General features: G+C 29.4%; 1 protein-coding gene across 5 annotated transcripts; it reads right to left on the minus strand.

Annotated features, from left to right (window-relative positions):
• Window positions 1-4330: 4330 nt before the first annotated feature.
• LOC106451547 (phosphoinositide phospholipase C 8) lies at window positions 4331-7510 on the minus strand. Of its 5 annotated transcripts, none has more exons than XM_013893490.3 (7): window positions 7131-7510; window positions 6814-6885; window positions 6054-6122; window positions 5380-5448; window positions 5057-5119; window positions 4899-4979; window positions 4331-4806 (listed from the first exon to the last, which is right to left on the minus strand). In XM_013893490.3, exons 1-7 carry the CDS (start codon window positions 7338-7340, stop codon window positions 4537-4539), a joined length of 834 nt encoding a protein of 277 aa, XP_013748944.2. In that variant the 5' UTR covers window positions 7341-7510; the 3' UTR covers window positions 4331-4536. The 5 variants fall into 5 exon arrangements, with proteins under 5 accessions (XP_013748944.2, XP_022545810.2, XP_048626509.1 ...); XM_022690089.2 differs by having other exon boundaries at window positions 6826-6885; window positions 7131-7504; XM_048770552.1 differs by having other exon boundaries at window positions 4925-4979; window positions 7059-7500.
• Window positions 7511-26179: the final 18669 nt, after the last annotated feature.

Raw genomic sequence — 26179 nt, forward strand, 5'->3', positions numbered from 1 at the left:
ATATATAAGTAATAACTAAAATAAAAGTCACATAAAAAGAACCATTTATATAATATATAGATCAATATATAAATATATTATGTTACATATATTTTCATATAAATAATAGTCCAATGTAAATTTAGTATGATAAATGCTGGAAGTAGAAAATAATAGCACCATATATTTTAAAAAATAAAAGTACATTTGATCCATAAAAAAATACAATTTGTACGGATATACAAATCATATTCAAAAAATATTACTGATATAATTGATGGTTTATAAGATAAACATGTTTAGAAAGGTCATACTAGACAATCATTTAAACGAACAAATTTTAAAATATAGATTATCGCTTATACAAATAAATATTTATTTATAAAAATAAAAATAAACATCCGCGCGGTGTGCAGATCAAACTCTAGTAAACTCTTAGAATACGTTTTTTCACGGTTGGAACAAACCTAATCTATTAACTAAGCACATAATATATACCTTATTAAGTTGAAAATGAATATCCTACATATAAATTTGTCTAAATATGTGAATGTCACATTTTTATAATTATTATAAACTGTTATTAGTTAAGTTTTATATAGTCACAGTCAGTTCTATTTTTGGGTAGAATTTTGGGTGAATGTTGGTTTATAAAATGGGATAATGCATATAAACTAACTATACTATAAAAATAAATTAGGAATGTAGTCAACACCACAACTTTGGTTTGTATGCATTTTTTTTCTAAATGTGTGTAAAATAGTAAATCATAAATTAAATAGTGATTATTTTTGATTTAGTCCCACAACAGAAATTGTCTTAGTTTACTTTATATATTATATTCACAATTTGAATAGGTCCAAAACTTAGATGACAACATTATAAGTAGATAAAAAATAGGACTCTGAATTAATAGATTAGACTAGATTTTGAGCCGCGCTTTCAAAACGCGAGTTTATTATGTTTTTTTTTTCAATTGAAAATTATTTAGTAAATGTCATATTTTCATATATTTGTGTTTTATTTTATAGAAGACTTAAATTTTTTATCTTTATTTATTGTATCTAATATATTAAAACAGAAGTCATAACTTCTTTTCATGTGTGATTTTTTTAGTTTGGACCTTCTTAAAAAATATCATATTTTACATAAGTTCATTATTATATCTTTTAATATCTTTATCTTTTTATTTGAAATACAAATGAATATATTTAAAATGTTCTAACAAAATCTTTTTAAATCTTCTTAGAATCTTTTTAAATTTACTTTCAAAAATTAGTTAGTTTTACTTTAAATTATCATAAAATATAATTAGAAATTAAAATTGAATATAGTTTTGGTTTATAAACGAAATTTTAAATAAAATGAAATTAATTAATTTCAAAAATATATTTACCAATAATTTTTAAAGATTTTGTTAGAAATAAATATTTATTTCTATTTTAATTTTTTCAAATTTGTTTTCTAATAAAATAAAAATCATGATTTTTTATGAGTGATATTTTTATTTGGACCATCATTTAAAATTTATATTAAATGTATATCACTAATGCTAATATATATAATGTTTTTAACTACTTTAATCATAATATCTTTTATTTAAAAAAAAATAAAATTCTAACAAATCTCTTGAAAAAGATTATAATAAGATCTTAATTGTCATAAATTAAATATAAAAATTTTCAACTAATTTTGTAATTAGTAATGAAATAATACTAAAAGAATAAAATTATATCCTATTTTATCAATTTTATAATAATATCTATCATTTTTAAATAAAAATGTTATATTGAACAAAATATGATAAAATTATTTTAAATTGGTACGTTAACATATTTTATTTTCATAAATATAAAATATATATGCTGACAATATAATATGTTAGTAGAACGGGTTAATATTAGTAAACTATATGATACATGTATAAAAATTTAACTTATCTTAAACTTTTTAATATACAGTAATTTATTATATAAAATTAATAAACATTTAAAAATTACTAAAAAAATCTAGCGATTTGAATTACGGATCATGATTATAATAAATTAAATACAAAATTGTTTTCATATATGTTGTTTCATGCATTAAAAAAAATTAGTTTAGTAATCAAATACAAATTCAATAGGACAAATATATAATAAGCAACATATATATGTGATGATTTTAATTTACATCATGAAAATATAAAATTATTATATTTGGCATAATTATACAAACATTTAAATATGTGAGTAACATTAAAAATATATAATAATTATGTAAAACAAATATCAATATATATATAAATGTGAAAATATATACCGCACGGTTGTGCGGGTGGAAATCTAGTTTCATTTTAAAAGATTATTTATGTTTAAAAAATTAAACTTTATTTCTTTAATGAATTAAGTTGGTATAACTCTGATAAATTAATTTTATTATGTGGTTAATATTTTAATAAAAAAAATTTATACTTTTAATAAAGATTTATACTTTTCAATGAAAAAATTCAATTTTTTATGAATGCTTAAATTATATTAAAAAAAATAATAATTAAAAATAGTTGAAAAAAAAATATTTGAACTTGGACTCAATAGCCTAAAAGAAAAAAAAAATGTGAGAATTGGATCTGATTTCTTAATCGCCCAAATGGCCCAAGAGAGATATAATGTGGGCTGGATCTGAATAAAATGACCCAATATAAATGTTTTATTAATATTACTTGATTGTCCTTAATGAAACATGCAATGTTAGTAAAGAAGAAGGCATGCTAAGGTAAAAAAGACAATAGGATCCTGCTTTAATAGTATATATATATCTCTATATATATTGTATATGTACATTAAAAATTCTAACAAATCTGTTGAAAAAATATTTTGGCAATATTTTAATTTTCAAAATTTTTTTTTATATTTTTCACTGATATCATAATTAGAAATGAATTTTTATCATGCATTAATGTATATTAGGTTATCATTTATAAAATGAAAATAAAAATTTTATCCTATTTTATCTATTTTATAATAATAGTTAGGTTAAAATAAAATCATTATATTGAATTAAATATGATAAAATTGTATTAAATTTATTAATTTATAAATTTATTTTCATAAATAAAAAACTATTTATGTTAAAAAGTATAATATAATGATAAAATGGCTTAACATTAGCAAACTAGATAATACATGTAAAACAATTGACATATCATAGACTTTTGTATATGCGATACTATATTATCTAAAATGAATAAATGTAAAAAATATTGTTAAAGAGAAATCAAACTTTGAAAGGCGGGTCAGTATTTAGAATAATATAATTACAAAATAGTTTTCAAATATGTTATGTCATGCGTATATTAATTTGTTTAGTAAATAATACAAATACAATAAGATATATATATATATATATATATATATATAATAAGAATCGGCAAATACACGTGACAGTTTTAAACAATTGATTAATTATAACATGTAATCTATAAAATTATTGTATTTGAAATAGTTATATAAACATTTAAATTTATGATTAACGTTGAAAATGTATACCATTAATAATCTAAAATAAATAAATAAATATATGTAATTGAAAATAAACACTTGTGCGATTGCGCGGGTCAAGATATAGTTAAGTGTTAAAATAGATGATAGTTACAATTATTTGAATGGAGCAATATATATATATATATATATATATATATATATATATATATATATATATATTATTTTTTACAAAATAATTTTTGAAAATATATGTATGATTATGTAATAATTATTACTTATACTTTTCCATAATTACCGAAAAAAACTCGGCATAATTTTTAATAAAATGTGAATATGGTAAACATATTATTCATTAAACTTTATATTTTTGAAACTTATATATTTTCATTAAATTATTATTTTTGAATAAATTTTCATCATTCTTATGATATATTATGTATTCTAACTAAAATGTATTGTTTATTATATTTTCTTAGTTTTTATTTTCCAAACTGAGTTTTGTTTAAGTTTTTTAATTATTTATTAATTTTTGGTTATAATTTTTCATTCTTATTATATTTAGTTCTCTAAATTTAGTTGGATTAGATACCACTAAATTTAGGAGCAAATTAGCTCAATATACTAAAAAGGGTGGGATACCATAGAATGGGAGGAAAATGTTAATGATAGGGGGAAGAAAATTGGGGGGAAATAGGGTATGAAGTGCAAATAGGAAATATTTGGTATGTAGGGAGTACAAATTCTCTAAATTTAGTTGGATTATCTCTAATAATGAATGGTATATTCGGAAATTCACATTTCATTAAAAGCGATGGGAGCATGTGAGTAGGGTTACATGAGATTTTTTTCCGAAAAAAGAGCATTCCAGCTGTTAACAAGAATACTTACCATGTAGTGATGGTTACAAATGGAACAACCCACCAGTACGTAACAATACTATACATTCACCATTCTTTTGACGACAAGAATACTTACCATGTATTGATTGTTACAAATGGAACAACTCACAAGTACTATACCACACACACCAAAAACACAACAATAAAGTAAAAGTAACATATAGGCCTGATCCATTTCAAACAAACATAAAACGCATGAGCAGCCGTGCCTGTTTCCCCACTTCATCTGATAGAGGAATTGCTTGTATACCTGGTTGCAGCTTAGACACCCGGTGACGAAAAGTACCAGCAAGTTTGTCCTTAAATATTAGGGTATGGTCATATACTTCAACAACAAGCTCATCATTTTCCAAACTAGATAGCGGAAACTCAAATTCCTTTCCCCAACTGGGTGTCCAACTGCGTTTGTGGACAGTCTTCCGGATCTTGCCACCATGTATCATGAGCTGTTTAAAGACCCGAGGAACTAAAATCAGCTATATTTGGTGTCATCAACAAAGCCATCAATATAAAACAAGTCTTGGACTGAATTTATTACATTCACAAAGAGATCCGGAGAGGAACCTCTATGAAGCTTTGGAAAGTCTGTGTCCCACCCAGTTCCCATATAGATTTTTACCTACACGTTTAATATTTAAGCAAAAGAAAAGAGAACAGGAAACCTAACTGTTGGCCTCTCAGTGTAAAATGATAGACCTTTAGTATTTTTTTATTTGTAGCTTGAATAATCGCTATATTAGTGCTTGGATCATCTGTCCCCTGCAAATGTCAATAATATCACGAAACATGGATTTCCCTTAAATAGCATGGTCTTTTGAACAAATATAGACGAGGTTAAGATCTTAAAAACTTCACATTTATTTGATCAATGGTTTAAGCTGCAATAACGATAATGCCGAGACTAAGTTCCAGAAAACTAAAATATGCTTCTCATATAGATTTTGACCTGAACATTCATATTTAAAGCAAGAAAGTGGGAGCATATGAAACCTCAATATTGTATGTTTAGTGTATCAAACCTTTAAAGAACCTGAAGCCTTTGGCAGATCTTGTTTAACAGCTTTGCTAGAACTTGGATGGTCTGGCTCCTACAAAGGTCACCCAAAGGCCATAATACCACAACATGAACTTTCCCTTATCGAAAGAAAAAAAAAAATACCAATACAGACCTTTTAAACATGTATATTTCGGACTTTAAACCAAAAATGTATAGTTGGGACTAAGAATATAGTGTAAAGTTCTTATTAGGAATCTTTTCACTTTTGTTAGTATTAATATATGTATGATATTTCTGACACATTTTTTTTTGTGAAAATTACTAATTGATTAATATTTTAAAACAAAGTCATTGAGAACAAAGTGTGTTTGGCTACAGAATCTTGCCTCTTATCATTAACAGTTCTAGTTATGTTTGTTGATTATTACTAACTTTTGTATTTGTTAGAGCAACTTCAGTGCTCAGGTTCTATATGAGTATCTAGTTCTTTACAAAAATAAACATAACCTGAAGACATGGAAGAGAATATAGAGGATGAAGAGTGTTAGAATATAGAACATATCCGATTATGCGGAGACTAAGTTCCCAAAAAACTAAAATATGCTTCTCATATAGATTTTGACCTGAACATTCATATTTAAAGCAAGAAAGTGGGAGCATATGAAACCTCAATATTGTATGTTTAGTGTATCAAACCTTTAAAGAACCTGAAGCCTTTGGCAGATCTTGTTTAACAGCTTTGCTAGAACTTGGATGGTCTGGCTCCTACAAAGGTCACCCAAAGGCCATAATACCACAACATGAACTTTCCCTTATCGAAAGAAAAAAAAACAATACCAATACAGACCTTTTAAACATGTATATTTCGGATTTTAAACAAAAAATGTATAGTTGGGACCAAGAATATAGTGTAAAGTTCTTATTAGGAATCTTTTCACTTTTGTTTATATTAATATATGTATGATATTTCTGACACATTTTTTGTGTGCAAATTACTAATTGATTAATATTTTAAAACAAATTCATTGAGAACAAAGTCTGTTTGGCTACAGAATCTTGCCTCTTATCATTAACAGTTCTAGGTATGTTTGTTGATTATTACTAACTTTTGTATTTGTTAGAGCAACTCCAGTGCTCAGGTTCTATATGAGTATCTAGTTCTTTACGAAAATAAACATAACCTGAAGACATGGAAGAGAATATAGAGGATGAAGAGTGTTAGAATATAGAATATATCCGAGATATATATATATATATATATCATCCTCTATAGATAATTACCAATTCTTGATTTTTCTATGTGAATTTTTCCTTTTTTTGAACTATATGAATTCTTCCTTTTTGTATTAGGATTAGGTGTAGCTTAAATTTATATAAATGTATTGACATTAATATCCACTAAATACAACTCTTGTTCATTACATATTTCAAACAAGAAAGTGAGAGGTTTGGAAACCTTAAAACGGACCTTCCGTGTTTCTCGATTTGCTTCAATAACCGCCTTGCTAGTCATTGAACCTTCGTCCCCCTGCACATGTCACACAACACCCAAACATATATTTTACCTTGTTACAAAACCCAGAACAGTGAACAAATATAGTTAACTAATGGTTCAGCCTCCTGCAATATCAAATAGGCAGAGACAAAGTAACAGATTATGTAGAATCAACTTATCAAACAAAATCAGTCTATCAGGCATACTTTGATAACGATCACTTTACGACTGGGGGAAAACAAAAATCTTTCGAAGTCGTTACAGGTGGCGTCCTTTACATTTGGCTCTTGAAGTCGATACTCTTCCACACACACTGTCATTGCTTTCACTCCACCCCATTCTTCCTTCTCCTTGCCCAACAATTTAATGAACTCGGACAATAGTTCCGCCTCTCCATGCTTCGGTTCCAATTTGTTCCTTTCAACAACCTCCAACACGGTTTCATAAGAATTCCGGGGATTATCTTCGTGTGTTATATGTAACTTCATTTCTCCCACTTTTTATTGGGAAGAAGATGAGATCATTCCTTCCCACATATATAAAAGGAGAATTTTCTTGTCGAGGATCGGAAGCAATCTCCACTTTTCATTCCGTCCGTTGGACTAAAGTTAAAGATTCCCTTCGTGTCACTGATTTTTGGAATTATTCATTTGGATAGATAAATAGTTTACGAAGTTTGAAGATATATCACATTTTGTGTGTGGAGATTGGTGGAGTGTAAATATCGTCTTAGAAATTATAATTTAAGAAACTATATATTAGATGTCTAAAAATTAAATAAAAAACATTGTGGAAGGAACGAGACCAAATCAAGTAGGAAGAACATATCCATATAGAGTTTGAGCTATCGTCGAACCTATGTGATTTAATCTGATGTTAATTTCGAAGTGGACTGAAGACTTATTTTAAAGAGTAGTAAAATTCTTCAACCCGTAATTGCTGAATACATCAAAGTAATGCCAATAAATGCTAAACTAAGTGAATTAAGTAGAAAAAGGGTGGCACGCCCTCTACAATAGGTTACTTCATTTTTTTTCACAAATTAAGTAAATTCAATAGTTTGTATTTTGTTTCAATGGGGTTTCTCATTTTTTTCTTTCAAGAGAAATATTTCAAGTATATTTATTTTTAATACATATTATTCATTCTAATCGTGTCTGTTATTTTACAAAACTTACATATTTTGTGTAAATATAATTTTATTTTAACTAAATCTAGATTAGTTTTAAAAAATATACAAGGTTTATATAAACTTAAAAATATACTATGAACGTATTAATAATTTCGTTAAAAATAAAATGAAATATTGAATCCTTTTAAATATAAAATAAAATTATATAAAAGCTTAAAGAAAAAAATATAAAAAATAATTTAACACTAAACAGTTGTTGTAAATAGTGTTTCCTCGGATATGAGGGAACCCTATTCATAAAACATTTTACCTCTCAAAATAATGCATCACTAGAGAAGGATTTACCTCATTTTTAGGGTTTTCTTTAAAATGAGGGATTATTAGAGATGGTCTCATACTCAAAACCAATCCCCAAATAATTTTGCCTTAAATTATTACTTTAACGATTTATTTAAATAGAAAAGTGGTGAATTACTTTTATTTTCAGCCAAATAGATATCACATACCTTATCACTCTACATCAACTCATTCAAATATTTTCAGTCTAATTTTTTCATTCAATACAAAACATTATATATTATTACTAATTGTAAAAAAAATGGAGAAGTTGCAACCTAGAAATTAAACCTTAAATAAAAATATTCATAAGATTTTAAAATAAAAAAAATAAACCTGGAAATTAAACACTGGATAATTGTAGAAAACTCTTCATTTAAAACAAACATATTATAAGAAAATAAAGGCACATGGGTGCTATAATTTTCACATATATATATATAGTATAACCTCTTTAAATTAATACTCTATAAATTAATATACACTAAAAATTTCTATAAAATAATATAATTTTATAGTCCCAAATTGAGTTTTTGGTTCAATTAGTATATCGATATATTAATATCTCTATAAATTAATAAAAAAAATTATAGTTTTGATGTAGTTCCAACATTATTAATTTATAGAGATTTCACTGTATATATATATTTGTTTATCAAAAAAAAATATATATATATATATATATATATATATTTGTTCACAACGAATAAATGTCAGATGGCAATAAATCTATTTAATTTCATTTATTTTTTCTAGTATTTTTGTATTACTTAGTTGCCAAAAATAGTTTTGTGTTTAATTTACAATTAGTTTTACTTTATGATAAAATATAATATTTTAGTATACATGTGATTTTAGGTAACTAAAAGATTTCCTACGGTTTACATGTATTGATCTTTCTTAAATATATATTATGTATTTTCATCAAAATTAATTGATATTAACAAAGTAAGTATAAAAGTATCCCCTATATATTATTTGAGAAGCATTGCAACATTTTTTTGTATCCACGTATCACCGCTAGAATGATTCTTAGAATCCTTAGAGAAATAGGTTGATCCATCTAAATATATAATAAGTTTTTTATTAAACAACAATAATACATTATTAATGTGCTTCATTATTTCCTTAAATAAGATTACGGAATTGCCTAATGTGGCTAAAGTATATATGACAATTAATTATTTTGAATAATAAAGATTTGATAAAAATAAGTGTGTATTATAATTATATTTTTTTAATTTTAAGCTATTAAAATAAATTAAACAATCATAGTAACCATATAACAAAAATTTAAAAAAATTATTTATATATTATATTTTGAATTTTTAAAAACGAGTATAAATTACTAAAACTGTTAAAAGTTTCACATTCAAATTTTGTGATCTATGATTTAAAACTTTTGTTATGACATGATACAAATATTTAAAAAAATAATATAAGTTAAAAGTCTCATTTAATAATTATCAAAAATAAAAGATATATAATATATGTATCGTTTTAAATTAAGCTATATGCCATATAAAAATACATAAATATCTTAATTTTGAAATTTACTTTGAACATTTTTTTGATAAAAATTTTGAAACAATATTGACAACTTAATTTTTTAAAATATTATAAATTACTTAATCCATTAATCCCACAATGAAAATTTTGTTATCACTAATTTAGACTTCTTGCTATAACATATACAAATGATAAAAAAAAATATGAGCAAAAAACATCATCTAATATATATTAATATTAAAATATACCATATATATGTTACTATCATTTAAATTTAATTATATATCATCTCAAATAGAATTTTTTTTTTTGATTTATAATATTTATTTATATGTTCGCACTAATTTAATTATATAAGTAGTAGATAATGACTTTTTAATTATTCAATATATATTTATTATTTCATAATATGTTATAAACATATAATATATAAAATAATTTATATATATAATGTTCATTCCGCGCAAGGCGTGGATCTTAACCTAGTACAGTATTATTGTGTAAATATCAAATATTACTTTATTTCGGATACCTCCATCTTTTGCTAAAACTCCTGTATATTTACCAAAAATGCCATATTACTTCTTTGTATCCCAGACTGTTAGTGCAAAGATGCACCATGATAAGGTAATACCGAAGACAAATAAAAGAGATAATCGGATACAAGCAATCTAAACTATGCTTTATTAGAAATCGCCTATACAATTTTTTATAAGACTTGTTTATCAGCTTCACACAGCCTTTTAACACTCTAACAACTGTTACTGAAGATTCATAATCTATGCAAACTTGTCTCTCCATCGTCAGTACTTCAGCAACTGCTTCAGCACGACCTAAGAACACCCCTAAGAAATTTTTACCCTTCCTCTATAATATTGGCCAATGTTTTATGGAATACACAGGACTCCATGGCTCTTTTATAGTGATTTCTACGTTCCTGAAACCCTAGCCTCCAAGGAACATGGATATGGACAATTTCCATATCAATAACTACATTTTCCTTTTCTTGAAATGCACTTATTCCTCAAGTTTATCTCTTGTTTTTTCTCCACGGTATAAGCTTGCTCATCAAGTTTATCCCACGCCAGCTCGGCATCTTGCATCCACATGGTCTCTACCACTCTACATGCCTTCTGGTTCACTCTCTGACACACACTGCCTCAGCAACTACTTCAACGACTACGTCAAGACATAAAACCTCAGTTTATCCTTCTGCATCTCAGCATATCTTGCATCCACATGGTAACCTATCACTCCGCATGCCTTATGTAGTAACGACTAATGCATCCAACATCAGTGACTTCATCGCCTAGTTAGTCACGGAAGACTATTGACATCTACAAGCTTCACTTGCATCTTCATTCTCCCCCTTTTAGCTTTGTGTGCCGATCAAGCACAATATCCTTCTGGTTCAACAACCACGTTTCCTCACCTGGAAACTTCCACACTTGATATGCCATTCTCCCCCACGAGAGTTGCACTATCTTCATATTTTACAATAGATATACTTTTCTCTCCCACGAGATAAGCACCATCTACATCAGGACGTTCATCACCATACTCTTCTCCCTCTGCTTGATTGCATACTAAGCTAAAACAGATGCTTAGATGTCAATACAAACATCACAGACACACCCGTCTGCTTTTTCATGCGTACTGGATCAGCCTCTGACGCATCCGCTGAACTACTTCTTGAAATACCTCTTGAACCACTCCTTATCTTGGCTCCTTAGGCTTGGACATCTTCCCCTCTGCGGAAAATATGGTAGGCTCCTGCCACCCAGTCTTCACAGCTATCCACGCAGCATCATTGATTCCTCGAACCAACAGCTTCATTCGCACCTTCCAATGATCATACATGCCATCCTTCAACATGATTGTTTTCTGCATAGAACAATCGTGTACATCTTCACCTTCAGGATCACACCGATAACTTAGGTGCCCCACTCTGATACCAATTGTTAGTGCAAAGATGACACCAAAATAAGGTAATGCATATGATAAATCAAAGAGACAATCGGATACAAGCAACCAACTATGCTTTATTAGAAATCGCCTAAACGATCTATTACAGGACTTGTTTATCAGCTTTATACAGCATGTTAACACCCTAACAGCTGCTACTGAAAGATTCCTAATCTACCCAAACTTGTCTCTCCATCGTTAGTACTTCAGCAACTATTTCAGCACGACCCAAGAACAGCCCTAAGGGATTTCCACCATTCCTCCATAATAATAGCCAATGTCTTATGGAATACACACGACTCCATAGCTCTTTTATAGTGATCTCTACGTTCCTGAAATCCTAGCCTCCAACGAACATGGATATGGACAACTTCCATATCAATAAGTACACTTTCTTTTTCTTGAAATGCACTTATTCCTTAAGGCATAAACTTGCTCTCCAAGTTTATCTCTTGCCTTTTTTCCACAATATAAATTTTCTCCTCAAGTTTATCCCACGTCAGCTCAGCATCTTTCGTCCACATGGTCTCTACCACTCTGCATGCTTCCTGGTTCACTCTTTGACACACACTGACTCATCAACTATTTCAACGACTACGTCAAGACATAAACCCTCAGTTTATCCTTCTCCAACTCAGCATATCTTGCATCCACATAGTAACCCACCACTCCGCATGCCTTATGTAGTAACGACTAATGCATCTAATATCAGTAATTTCTTCGTCTAGTTAGTCACAGAAGACTATTGACATCTACAAGCTCTACTTGCATCTTCATAGACGATCCCTGCCCTAAAGTTAATCATATTTACAACGATGGTAGTCTCTGCTACATTGGAATTAGAAGGAGAAATCTGGTAAGTTTAAACTTATGCAATGGTTGACTATCAGAATGTTAAGAAACCATGACCAAGTTCCTTGAGGAAGAACGTAAAGTTACTCCGGACCAGAATGGAAGGATTAAAAATGTTGTAGCAAGTGTTACTCAGAAGGTTATTTTGAAGAAGCTAATCGTTAATAAAGCAATCCCTTCACAACTAATCACTGGGTTTTATTTTTTGGATAAAATGGTATGTGTGCTAGATCAAGTAGCTCCAGTTATTTTTTTGAAGACTTCTCGAAAAGTATACTTTTAAAAAATAGATTTATATATAATTGCTGTCAGATGCTAAAATAATCGTTTTGTAGAAATTTATCGGAAAGTCCATTCAATTTTTTTTCTTACAAATAAATATTAGCAGAACTATTCAAAGGTCTACTAAGAAAAATTTACAAAATGGTCAATTACCAAACTAACATATGATTTAACCAAAACTTTTTCGATAATACATACATCCAGTGAGAGTTCATGTTTAGTTTCTCCAGTCACAAAAACTTCTAACTTAACCCAAATGAAAGGAGTCATAATCTCAGATGCTCTTAATGAGGCAAAAAGTATTCTGGCATACTCCTACGAATTCTGGCATACTCCTCATTTATCTCATACTCTTCAAAAACGTGGCCAATGTCTAAATTATCCTTTTCGGCTAAACCAATTTAAATCATTCTCTCTTATATTCTATCTTCTTCTTTTCTCTCTCCATTGTAGATCTCAAACCCATATTTTGTTCAAACTCCATTCAATTTGACATTCATTTTCTCCATTAATTTTTTTTTATCATCGACTTTTACAGACTCATACTGATTCTGTAAACCAAATTGGGTAATCTGCATCTATGTAAACGACGAAAGACGGCTGCTTCCTAACACTACGTGCTAGTCTATCCGCCTTTATATTTTGCGTTCGGGGTACATAGATAATCTTTGATCGGGTAAAACTATCTTTCAGGGTCTTGACATCATCCAAATAATTTGCAAAAGCAGGTCATTCCTCTGGTGTGGAAACCATCTTCACCAATTGAGAACAATCTGTTGCAAACGTAACCTGAAATTGACGTAAATTTCTCATGCATACCATTGCCCAGAGTAGCGCTTCTATCTCCGCATGAAGGGGAGATAGACTAGCCCTAACATTCCTTGCCCCCAACAATCCATCAAATCCTTCTAAAGTACTATACCAACCTTATTCTGAAAAGGTATCACCCTCTTTCCATGAGCCATCCGCAAAACACCATCTTCCTGGAGTTGACGGCAGGATCGTGGCTACTATTGGTGGTATAGCCCTCAGCTCATTCAATATTTGTGCCTCAACCCACAATGTTGATTATGTTTCTGCCAGTTTAAGCGTATCCAAAGGATCAATATTCAGATCACTGAATACTTTATTATTTCTAGCTTTCCAGATATACCATAGTATCCATGCAAACTGATGATCTTCCATTTGCGGAACCACTCTCCAGAACAGATGATCGATGTTTGTGAAGAGAGCACTTGTCGGAAAGATAGTTGGATTTGATGGTATCTTCAAAAGAGCTCAAACCTGCATTGTCGGAGGACACTCAAAGAACACATGGTTAATAGATTCCTCCTGGGCTCCACATCTTCCACAACAAATATCCCCTTGTATTTCTCGTACATGTAAATTCTTCTTTACTGCTATACATCATGTCACTAGTTGCCATAGGAAATGTTTTAACTTTGGTGGGCAACATATTTTCCAGCAGTAAGCCTTCAGGGCATCTACTATGGGACCAATTAATAATGGTGGTATTTCTTTATCTGGATAGAGCCGTTCTACCTGATATCCTGATTTGACAGTATATTTTCTAGACTTTGTGAAATGCCATCCATCCCTATCTATCCTATGAGTCCTGCTTAGTGGTATACTTTCTATAAGTTTCGCATCCTGTGGATCTACCAAAGCCCGGATTGCCTGTGAATTCCAAGTGTGTGAGTTAGAGTCAATGAGAGACTCCACTGTAAGGTCCAGATATAAATTGTGTTGATTTTTATTTGCTGGTCTCGGGTGAGTGGTTGGGAGCCATGGATCATTCCATATTGAAATAGAAGAATCTGATCCCACCCGTTTGATTAGTCCTTTGCTTACCAGAGATCTAGCCGAAACAATACTCCGCCAGCCATATGATGAAGAATATGAACGGATCGGTTCCAACTGAAATACCGACCTTTGAAGACGCGAGAGAATAGAGTGTTTGGCCACTCTATCAGACGCCATAACTGCTTACCAAGCATCGCTGTGTTGAAATCAGTGATGTCTTTAAACCCCCAAACATCCTTCATCCTTAGCCACACATACTTTGTCCCATGCTTTCCAGTGCATGCCTCATGTACTTCCCCATGGACTCCACCAGAATTGTGATACCGCACTCGTCAATTTTTTCACAGTTGCCTTAGGTAAACGATAGCAAGACAAAGTATGATTTGGTAATGCCGTAATCACTGATTTAATAATCACTTCCTTTCCGCCTTTTGTAAAAAACTTGAAAGTCCACCCATTAACTCTTTTATTTAAACGATCTTGGACAAAGCTAAAAACTTGGATCTTTGATCCCCCCAAATTTTCTGGTAGACCCAATTAGGATCCCATTCCTCCATGATTCTGAATTCCAAAAATGTCCATTAATTCTTGTCTAACGGGTTCCTCAATCTTATGTCCAAACTGAATTGAAGACTTCTCAAAATTTATTAGCTGCCCAGAAACTACCTCATATTCCTTCAAAATCCTAAGAATACTTTGACACTCTTCGTTTCTCCATTAATTCATTCGTGAAGAATTAGAAACTTTAATTTCAAATTCGTGTTCATAATTAACTAATTGAAAACATTGGGTCTAGATCTATTTGGATAATCAAAAACACTGGTATAATTATAAAAAAATTGTATCAGATTATTATCTTGATTTAAAAAACTAAAAAATGTAGTAAAACTTGGTATGAACAAAATGGTATAACTATGTATAATTATGTATAACTATAACCGTACAAGTTGGTAAAACTATAATGTACAACTATGTGAAACTGTGTAACTAGATAAAATAGTACTAACTAAACTGTATAACTTGATATAACTATATTGGTAAAACTATATAACTTGGTAAAATTTTATGGTTAAACCGTGCAAGTTCATCTAACTTGATGTTAATCATTTTGATTTTTACGTGAGACGACGAGTTCTTTCACAAACATACACTTTGATTATTAAAAATACTATTATAAAGCCGGAGATGGTCATGAATGGTTTCCAGACGAAGGTAGTTTGTATGCTAGTGGACAGGATATGCAGAAAGATGACCATAAATCCATGTACAAAGAGGTAAAATTTGAGTTATATTTCATTGGTAGTAAAACCTATGAGACCATTAAAAATTAACGACATCTTAAGTTGACTGAGCCAGTGGAAGATGTTGTTATTATAGATAGAGACAATGTAGGTATTGATTTGGATAACGTGGAGACATGTGAAAGATTTAGTTGATTAAGCATCATACCATAACTGTTTTGAATTAATTATTTTGAACTCTAAGCTCCGAATATTAAGAATTCTGATTTATTTCGATTAAAGTTTACATAAAATGCATACTTACTTTTGAAAAAGTTTAAATTCAGGAACAATAAGAAAATTCACACCATGATTAGTTGCATCTATTATTCCAGATGATTCTTCAAGACAATGAAAAAACTAAATAAAACTTAGTAAAACTGATAAAATACAGAATATTGAAGATACAAAATTCTAAACTTGTTTGGTTGTTTACAAGCATTATGCTTATTATTTGTTAGTATTTTCTGATTTAAATTCAAAATAATTATAGTCAAAATTTTCATCACATAGTTGTGTACTATTTATAATAGATGAAATACAATGTTCTTTTATGTTTTTTTTTCTTAGTACTGACCTTGTGACATTACAAAACTTGTATACGCCATGAAATTAATCATATTACAATATGATTTGATGGGAACTGATTGTAAAAGACTAAATATAAATGGTATAACTATAATATAAATCTTTTGAGTACAGTAAAACTAAAAAAAAATGCAAAAAATAGAAAAGTAAAACATTGAAGCTTTTTGTAAAACTACAAACTTGGTAAAAGTTCGACCCCAAAAAAACTGTAAAAACTTTTCCTGCCCAAATTTCAGAATTCCCCCCCCCCCCAAAATTTTCGTTTTTTCCAGACCTCGAAAACGAAGTTGGTAATTATAATTGCTTTAATTTTTAGGGTTTCTCATTTCTACTATCTTCTCAATCCATTTTCTCTCATCCCATTTCTCATTTTTCATCTTTCTTCACCTAATCTGCAATTTTCGGGTTTTTTTCTAGAATATAGTTGTCAATCAAGAGTCAAAACTCTGAAGCTACCTATTAAGTGTTGATGCAGCGGCGAGGGTATCATAGAGAAGTTCTCCAAATCTGATCCAAATCCTTATTTCCAATACTATTGATGTCTCTGTGGGGTTTCTCAATGCGGATTAAGGACCCAATAATGAAAAAAAAAATTTGATAGTTGTATGTTGTCTTATTCCTACTGTCATGGTATTTCTAAGATTTTGGTTATACAGTTAATCATAACTTCTATCAAATTAGTTCAGTGACAAGTTTTTTTTAATTTTCGAAATTGGACAAATGAAAAACAAAAATTCTGACAAAGTTTATTGAATTGTACAAAAGGAAAAAAAATACTAAGTTATACAAAGTTTGACATACGAAAATGGCGAACTTTGGCAAATTTTAACCTAATTACACAAACATGAAAAGAAAAAAAGTAATAATAAATTTTACGAAATTTGACAAACAAAAATGAGATACTTGAGCAAAGTTATCCTAAGTTACACCAAGTTCTACGAACATAAATAACAAACCAAGTAACATAAACACAAACGACAAATTTAGTGTGTTAAAAGAAGAAGTTCTACTTCTTAAGGCAATTATGAAGATTGAGAAACCCTATAGTGCAAGGAAAATAATGATAGTTCTATGTTCTCTTATTTCTAGTAGTTGTAAGAATTTGGATGTATAACTAATCAAAATTTATATCACCTTAATGGAATGTAAAGTTTTTTTCAAGCTTAACCAAATTTACACAAACACTAAAATAAAGAAATAATAAATTTGACAAACAAAAATATGAAACTTTGATAAATTTTTACCGAATTAAACAAACACAAAACAAGTAGTCTCAAGATCTACAAAGTGACAAACAAAAATGGAGAACTTTCGCAAAGTTATACCGAGTTACATAAATATAAATAACAAAATTTTATTACAAAAACTTGTATTGGTTGACAATGATTGGTTTTTTTTCTTTGTCACTTGTATTGGTTACCAATGGTTGATTTGTTCTTCATTGCTTCTTTCTCCCTTTGCTCATCTCCACGATAATTTTTTTCCATATTACTTCTATTATCCTTCTCGTCCACTCTTATCCACATTCTTTTTTCATATCTCCACTACCTAAACCACCATTCTTCTCACTTTGTTCTATGTTTCATTTTTGTCTTTTGAAAGCAACACTTCATAGAAAAACGTAACTATTAAATTAAGTCATCATCATAAAATTCACAAAGTATTACTAAGCTATATAATCTAAACTATTTAAAGTTTTACTAAGTTGTACAAAGTTTTATAGTTATATCAAGTTTTACTAAGTTATACAATTCTGGGTTTGTTTTTTCTTCTCTTTCGATGGATAATACATGATTTGTTATTTCGTTATTTTTTCTGGAGAAAATTTTGATTTGTCTTTTATTTGAAGATTATCCGTTCTCATGTGATTAAAAGATGAAAAAAATAAGACTGATTTGTTTCAGTGAAAAATAGAAAAAATGAGTAAAACTTGAAATACTTAGTTGATATCTAGATTTTTATGTATGGATCCAAATTTAACGGGTGGATATGGTTTGGGTCTGGATAGTCCGTCTGGTAAATTTGTAAATAACTAGATTTCGTCTGGTTGGTAGGTCTTTTAATAATTTTTGTGATTTAAATAAATATTAAAATAAAAAAAGGAGGAGTACTCGAGAATACTTTTTTTTTTTAGGAGTACTGAAGCAATTGATTCAAACGAAAATTACTCAATCGTTTATTGCCAAGAATCATGTGAGGAAATTAAAAAAAAAAAATTTATTTTGTAAAAGAAATATTGAGAGTTTTTGAAATGAAATAAGAGAGCAAATGCAAGATAAAAAAAAAATTTGTGTACAAGAAATGTAAAGAATATGAAAAACTGAAATAAAAAACATTTAAAGTTTAATTTTTGGTTGTTCATGGTTATCGGTGATATTTATAACAATGACATTTTCATAATAAATGAAGATGGTGAGGATGTTTGATGTCATGTACGAGAAAAATATAAGGACATTCTCATGAATAAAGTTTAATACTAGGATGAAAATTTCAAAACTAAAATAAAAAAGAAGTTCATTAATTTGTGTTTGACCAGAACTTTTAAGTCATTCTTGAAAATACCCTTTTAAAATTTAACTAGATTTTGACCCCGTTTTAAAAGCGCGGATTTTATGGGTTATATACAAAGTTGGATATGAGATAGTATTTTTAGTATATTGTGTATTATTATGTTATAAAGTCGTTTATATCGAATACAGAAATTTATTTAAAATTATATAACTTATGAATAGATTTATTCGAGATTTTATATAAACACTCTTATGTAATTATTTCTTAAGTATGAAAATTTTACCTAAATATGATAAACAAACCAAACCAATACGAAATACAGGTTTAGGTTCGGGATTGGGAAAAAGTACCTACTAGATTTTTAGGACATGCGGATCTCTGTTGGACTCCGAGTACCCAAAGTACCTAGAATGTTTTGTTCATATTAAGTATATTTGAGTAATTCATATATGTTCTGAGTATAAAAATATTATTTTAAATTTTGAATTCCCATTTTCTGTTATAGTTTCAGGTTTTGGGTAAATTTCAAATTTTAAAAATATATTTAAAATATTGGATATTTTTTTTAGTGAAAGGGTCCTAAATACTCGAATGGAGCTAGACTCATTCCGTAGGCAAATTACATAGTACATTTTACAGATACTTGAATTATTGACTCAAACTGACCTGAAACTAAAAGAAACCGATCTGAACAAAAAGAAAATTCAAATACCTAGTTGGATATAAATGCCCAAGACACAAAGAACTTGGATCTATATTTATATTTGACCCGAAGATCCTAATGCCCAAATCTAACCTTTCATTATATTTTTGTGCATTTTATAAAAGTTACATTTGTTCATCAGGTTGTGAAACTTAAGATTTATTTGAGAGATTTTTGGCTAATTTAATAGTATAGATTTGTAGATTTTTTGTTGAGCAGTAAAAAAAAGGATTTGTTGGGATTTTGATAATTTTAAACTTATCTTAAATACTAAATTGTTATTTATCACTAAAATAAAATTAACATAATATATAATTTTTAAACTTATCTTAATTATTAAGTTAATGAGTCTAAATAATATTTAGAGAAAAGTATAATAAAGTGTACATTATATTATATTTTTGTGAACCAAATTTATGTGGTCGTATATATATGGTATAATCTTTTCGTTTACAAAAAGATATGGGTCCAATAAATAAAAGTTTTGACTAAATGATTGTTAGAAAAATTTAACGTAAAATATTGGCTTCAATTGGTAACCCTTTCTTTAGGAAAAATATATGATGAATTGGTTGTTCCTTAAAAATGTTACCAATTCAGTTGAAATTTTTGTCAAACTGTTAATACATGGGTCCCACTATTTTTCTTTATTTTCCTCATATATTTGGGAACTCATGAAGAAATATTTCCTCCTCTAAATTTGATGAGGAACAAGTGGAAATGTTTTAAAAACATAAAAAATAAAATAAAAAATGAAGATAATTCTTAAACAGGCGCAACATGCCCAATATCAATTTAACTCCACCATGTACCCATAACAATCTCGTTACTGTTTTTAATATTCGTATGAGTTTTCTAGGACACTTGTTAAATTGATTTATTGACTTTTCTAGGACACTTGTTAAATATAGATCATATGTGTGGTGTTTTGACATACTTAGGTTAGGAAGTTAAATTGTATAAGAAGTTTAAAACTTCATGGTCTCATTGTGCGTGTACTTTAATGCTTATTATATCTATTAAAATATGAAAACATAAGTTCATCTTTTTTATCTACCATTCATGTTTAATATTCGTTCAATTCTCTTCGTTATATTTTTCCTCTTTGTTCAACTTTTCTTTTCCAATTCAATTCATTGTTTGTCCAAATCAAAGTAAAATCAAAATATTATTTGTTAATGAAAGGGTCCAAACAATATTTTTAGGTAGATTTATTTAAACTTCTTCCCTTTTAATAGTATTGATAAAGTATCAACAGAAATTTATGTTTTCCAAATTAATAATATCTTTATAAGTTTTTAAAAGTCATAACAATATATATTTAAATTGACAACAATAAATATAAAAGTTGTTAAATTTTTCATTATTTATTTATTTATATGGTGAACGGACTACGGTTGATGTTTTTATGATTACATAGATGAATACGAAAGAGGTTAATAACAAATTCTCTCATCTTGATCGACTAGCACATTCATAAATAAAACATAGAAAATAAAACAAGTGTGAAACGAATTAAATAGATGAATTATGTTTTTCTTTCAAAAATGTTCATTTAAATATACCAAATACTCCAATTATTATAAAATTCTAAAATGCGTATAAACGTCTAGTTAGGATTTAAGTAGAAATGTTCAATCCGGATATCGGTTCGGTTTCGGTTTGGTTTCTTCGGTTTTTTGGTATTTCGGTTAGTAAAATATAACTACCATTCTAAATCCATATTTACTTCGGTTCAGTTCGGTTTATATACCACCGGTTTTTGGTTTATTCGGTTTTATACCAAAACATAATTATTTAGTTTGGGATGATATTATATAAATTTTAGAGTCATATTGTCATCGCATTCACTTATTAAAAAAATATTACATTTTCAAATAAAAGAACAACAAAAAACGCTTATACCTTCAGATGGAATAATAAAATCTAGAATTAAAATCAAAGCTCCAAAGTAAAAATAAAAAACAGAAGAGAAGTATGATCAAAGAAAAGTTTTTCCACTCTTCCATATTTAGTGTGCATCAAAGTCATGCTTCCTCGAGTGAAACTCTGTTTGTTTATAAATAAGAAAAAAGTTGTGACGAATTTTTTAATAGTTATTATCCATCAAATTTATAACCCTCACTTAAATTTAATCAATGCTAAAAGAAAGTAAAAAAATGATTAAAAAAAGAAGACTAAGAAAATAAAAAGCTTCAGTTATGATGAATTGTTATTTAGTTATATTTTAATTGTTTTTCAAATTAGGATTTTTATTACTATAAAAATATGGTAATAATTATTAACAAAAGAATAACTTATATAACAAATATATTTTCATGTGGCGTTATAAAATATGTACATATTTACATGTTTCTACTTTTGATCAGTTTTATTCGGTTTATTCGGTTTAATCGGTTATAAACCAAACCATATCCAAATCCTACGGTTTTTATAAAATCATATTCATTCGGTTTATATGGTATATACCAAAACTACACCGTATTGTCTATTTTGGTTCGGTTCGGTCTGGTACGACTCGGTTTTACCATATTGGACATGCCTAGATTTAAGGTTTAAGGGATACATTTAAGATTTAAGGATTAAGACATACATTTAAGTATTAGCATTCTTAAGACTTTAGGTTAATGTATAGATTATAGAATCATTTTTTGCAATATAATTTTGATGGATTAAGACATGCATTCAAGTATAGCTTTTATCTGAGAAATTTGGAACATAATTTTTAAATTAATTGTGGAAACGACATTTCTTTCATGATCCTATATGGAACCAGCCATTTTTGCTACCTTGTGAGTTTGGAAACTTTTCGGTGGATCTTCTATAAACTACCATCACACATCACAAACCATGTGCGCCCGTCCTTTTAGTTTTTTTTTTTAATTATTTTTTTGTCGTCTCTTGCTTGTGAGCATCTGCATACTTTATTCTTTTTTTTTCATCCGCTAAAGGCTTTATGCTAAAAAGTACGATGCCAACCTAACATAAAACATTTTTTATGGTAATTCGTATAGGATGTTTAGCGGTTAAGAAAAATTTAAAGGCAAGAAGAATGAAAGGAGACACAATTTATGCACGATGTAAAGCACCTGATGAGTCTCTCAATCATGTATTTTTTGAATGTACACCGACGGTTCAGGTTTAGGCGTTATCAAGAATTCTATCGAATCCACACATATTTTCCAATCAGTCCCTTTTTGCCAGTATAGATTATTTATTTTGGAGGGTTTCTCCGGAGATGGAAGATTATCAATTTGCATGGATCTTATGGTATATATGAAAATGTAGAAATAATAAAGTTTTTATCAATTTGGACATTGAACCGAAAGATATTTTCAAATTGGCAGAAATGGAGTCATTACTTTGGGCTGAGCCACAGATTTTGCTTACGCATGGAATAAATCAAACTCGCTTACCAGTAGCAGCGATGGTATCGACTATTCCAGGTATATGATTTTTTACGGACGGATCATGGAAAACTCAAGAAATCTTTTCAGGACAAGGGTGGTATAGTAAACTGGAAGGTTCTGATGGTTTAATGGGAGCGAGGATACAAGAGCGAGTCATTCGCCACTTCACTCGGAGATAGAAGCTTTCATTTGGGAAATAGAATGTATGAGGAATCTTAAACAGTTTACTGTTACATTTGCAACGGATTTTTCTCAGTTGGTGAAGATGGTTTTGGAACCAGAAGAATGGCCAGCCTTTGCAAGTTATTTGGAAGATATAAAGTTTTTGAAGAGAAATTTCAACAGTTCAGAGCTCATTCATATACCACGGACGTAAAATTTAAGGGTGGACAGTCTCACACGCAGTGTAAGAAAGCAACAGTCGTTTTTTGTCCATGTGGATGCGGAGCTACCGGTTTGGTTTGCAGAGTCTACATGAGTCTGTATAAGTTGTTGACAAAAAAGATAATATTCATTCAAAAGAAAAATACACTGTTTGATATACAAACTGGCGGATAAAAAGAATTCCTAGAAGCAAGAGCCCAAAAAGACAACTAAAACCTAGAATGGGACAACTTATGAACAACATAAACAAAGTAAAAATTCTAGAAATCGGAACAAAAACACAAAAGCACAATGCAACAAACCTCCTAAGTAGCATAAAGAAATGATATGGATAAATTGTTATTGTCTAGAACAGCCACCCGATTCCATCCACTTGTAGGGGCATATGAGCTGGATCAAGTGTGATCTGAGTTCTGATCCTGGTAAAACCTTCATCTAAACTGTATGCCCACAGCGACAATCATAACGGTATATGACTTAAGCAGGACTAGACCTGCGCAAGCCTGAGTATGTTGTCAAAAATATTTGGTTCCTACACAAACGCCACAAGCAAAAACACATGCAAGAACCCCATAAGAAATGAGTTTACTCCTGCATTAAATTGCTACGTGCTAAAAGAAAATGTAGGAAACATGAAGTATGCTTGCAAAGTAGGGTATGGTCTATACAAGGAGAAAAATGTGCAAATCCAGATCACGAGAGCACCGTAAAAATCTGTACTTATCCAGACGTGGAAAGTAGTAAGACTTGCATTTGAATCACTACCCAAGGTAGATTCACACCAGCACCGATCGATAAGACTGGCGATTGCCTAACCATTGTCAGGGTGAAAGTCACACCAGCAGAAGATAAAAGTCTGACAATTGCTTTCATGCAGGAAGTAGAGTGCATCATCATACAACATTGATAGTGGCCTGTATTCGAGTGGCGGAGAGCAATGTATATATCGACATCGGCAGGAGCCAACCTCCAGGAGGGGAATACGATATCGAAAAATATAACCTCCAGGTTCAAAACAAGTCTACAAATGTATAATGTTCATATCGACAGGAGCTTACCTCTGGGAGGCGAAATACAATATAGAAATATATAACCTCAAGGTTCAAAACATGTCTACGGTTTTACAATGATCATATCGGCATGACCCTACATCTGGGTGGCGGAATACGGTATAGAAAAATACTACATCTGGGTTCATATCGGTAAGGGCCAACCTTCAAAGGCGGAATACGATTTCAACAAAGATAGCCTCAAGGTTCAAAATCCACAGATTTACAATCAATCATCTAAGAACCTTCGAGTCCTAGATTAGTTAAAACAAAGGCTCAATGCCTCAAGGCTTCATTGACTAACCCGAGGGTTACCTAAAAGTAGCTATAATCCTTCCCCCGGGAAACACGCTCTGAAACGCCTCAAAACACCCCAGTACCTAAAGGTATAGAGCTGGTAATTCCTATGGGAAAACAGTATCGATTTGCTTGAACCTCCAAGTTATAAGGATATCAATCCCACCGGGATTCCAACTCGACGGACCTCCGGGTCATACTAGCGATCAGGCTCCCTGGAGGTCTATGCTATCATTCCCTTGAGCTTCCAAACTCCTTTACCATATCTAGAGGGCTTCATAAACATATCAAACAACAGAAAAAAAAAATTAAGGTAAATTTGAGTAAAGGAGATTAAAAAAACTATGGTAAATTTGAGTAAAAGAAATTAAAGTTAATTATCTATGTAATAGAACGTAAGTAGAAAAATCTTTATTCGAAAGTAATCAAATAAAAATAAAAAAAACAACCAATTATACTCAAAATATTAACAATGTTATTTGTTTCAAATTAAATCATAATCAGTTTGGGTGATATGATTTATTTGATAGAAACTTTAAGAAGTGTATGTTGTTTAACAATCAATTTTAGTTTGTTTACTATTTAACTAATTTTAGAAAAAAATCAAATAGATTCACTTTACTCATTATCTACATCAATAAGTTCAAACAAAAAGTATTGTGAGAAAAGAAAAGTATCAACATGTTCAAAAACAAATGAATAAAAGGAGAAATAATCCATGATTTTATATATTGAATTTCAAATGTAATTTCGAGTAATTTAATTTTACTTATTTTATAGTAAAGGTATAGAAAAATCAAAAAAATATATCATAACTATACTAATGAAAAGAAAATTCTTATTAATTTTCAAACCTTTGAATCTTAATAAGAATAGCAAAACATGTAGTGAAGATTAATATTATTTTAAGTTGAGCATAAAAAATATTTTAAAAATATATTAAAATTTAAGATAATTTTTAATTTTTTTTTAGTTGTTTACCCGCCTGTACGGTGGGTTTAATCCAAGTAAATACAAATAATTTTAATATGGGTGTGTAGGGGCGAAGGGTAACATGTACTTTGCACCAATTGCCCGGACTCTCCAGAAGTTTTGAGGTTCATCAGAACTTGTTGGATGCGCATATGACCAGAACCAACGTATACTTTACTAAACATTAGCAGCTATTTGCTTTGCTAATTCCCAGAACCTGGGCAAACAATTTTTTCTTTACAGTGATGAGAGTT

This window comes from Brassica napus, assembly GCF_020379485.1.
Source record: "Brassica napus cultivar Da-Ae chromosome A5 unlocalized genomic scaffold, Da-Ae chrA05_Random_37, whole genome shotgun sequence".
In the NCBI taxonomy this organism is placed as follows: Eukaryota; Viridiplantae; Streptophyta; class Magnoliopsida; order Brassicales; family Brassicaceae; genus Brassica; species Brassica napus.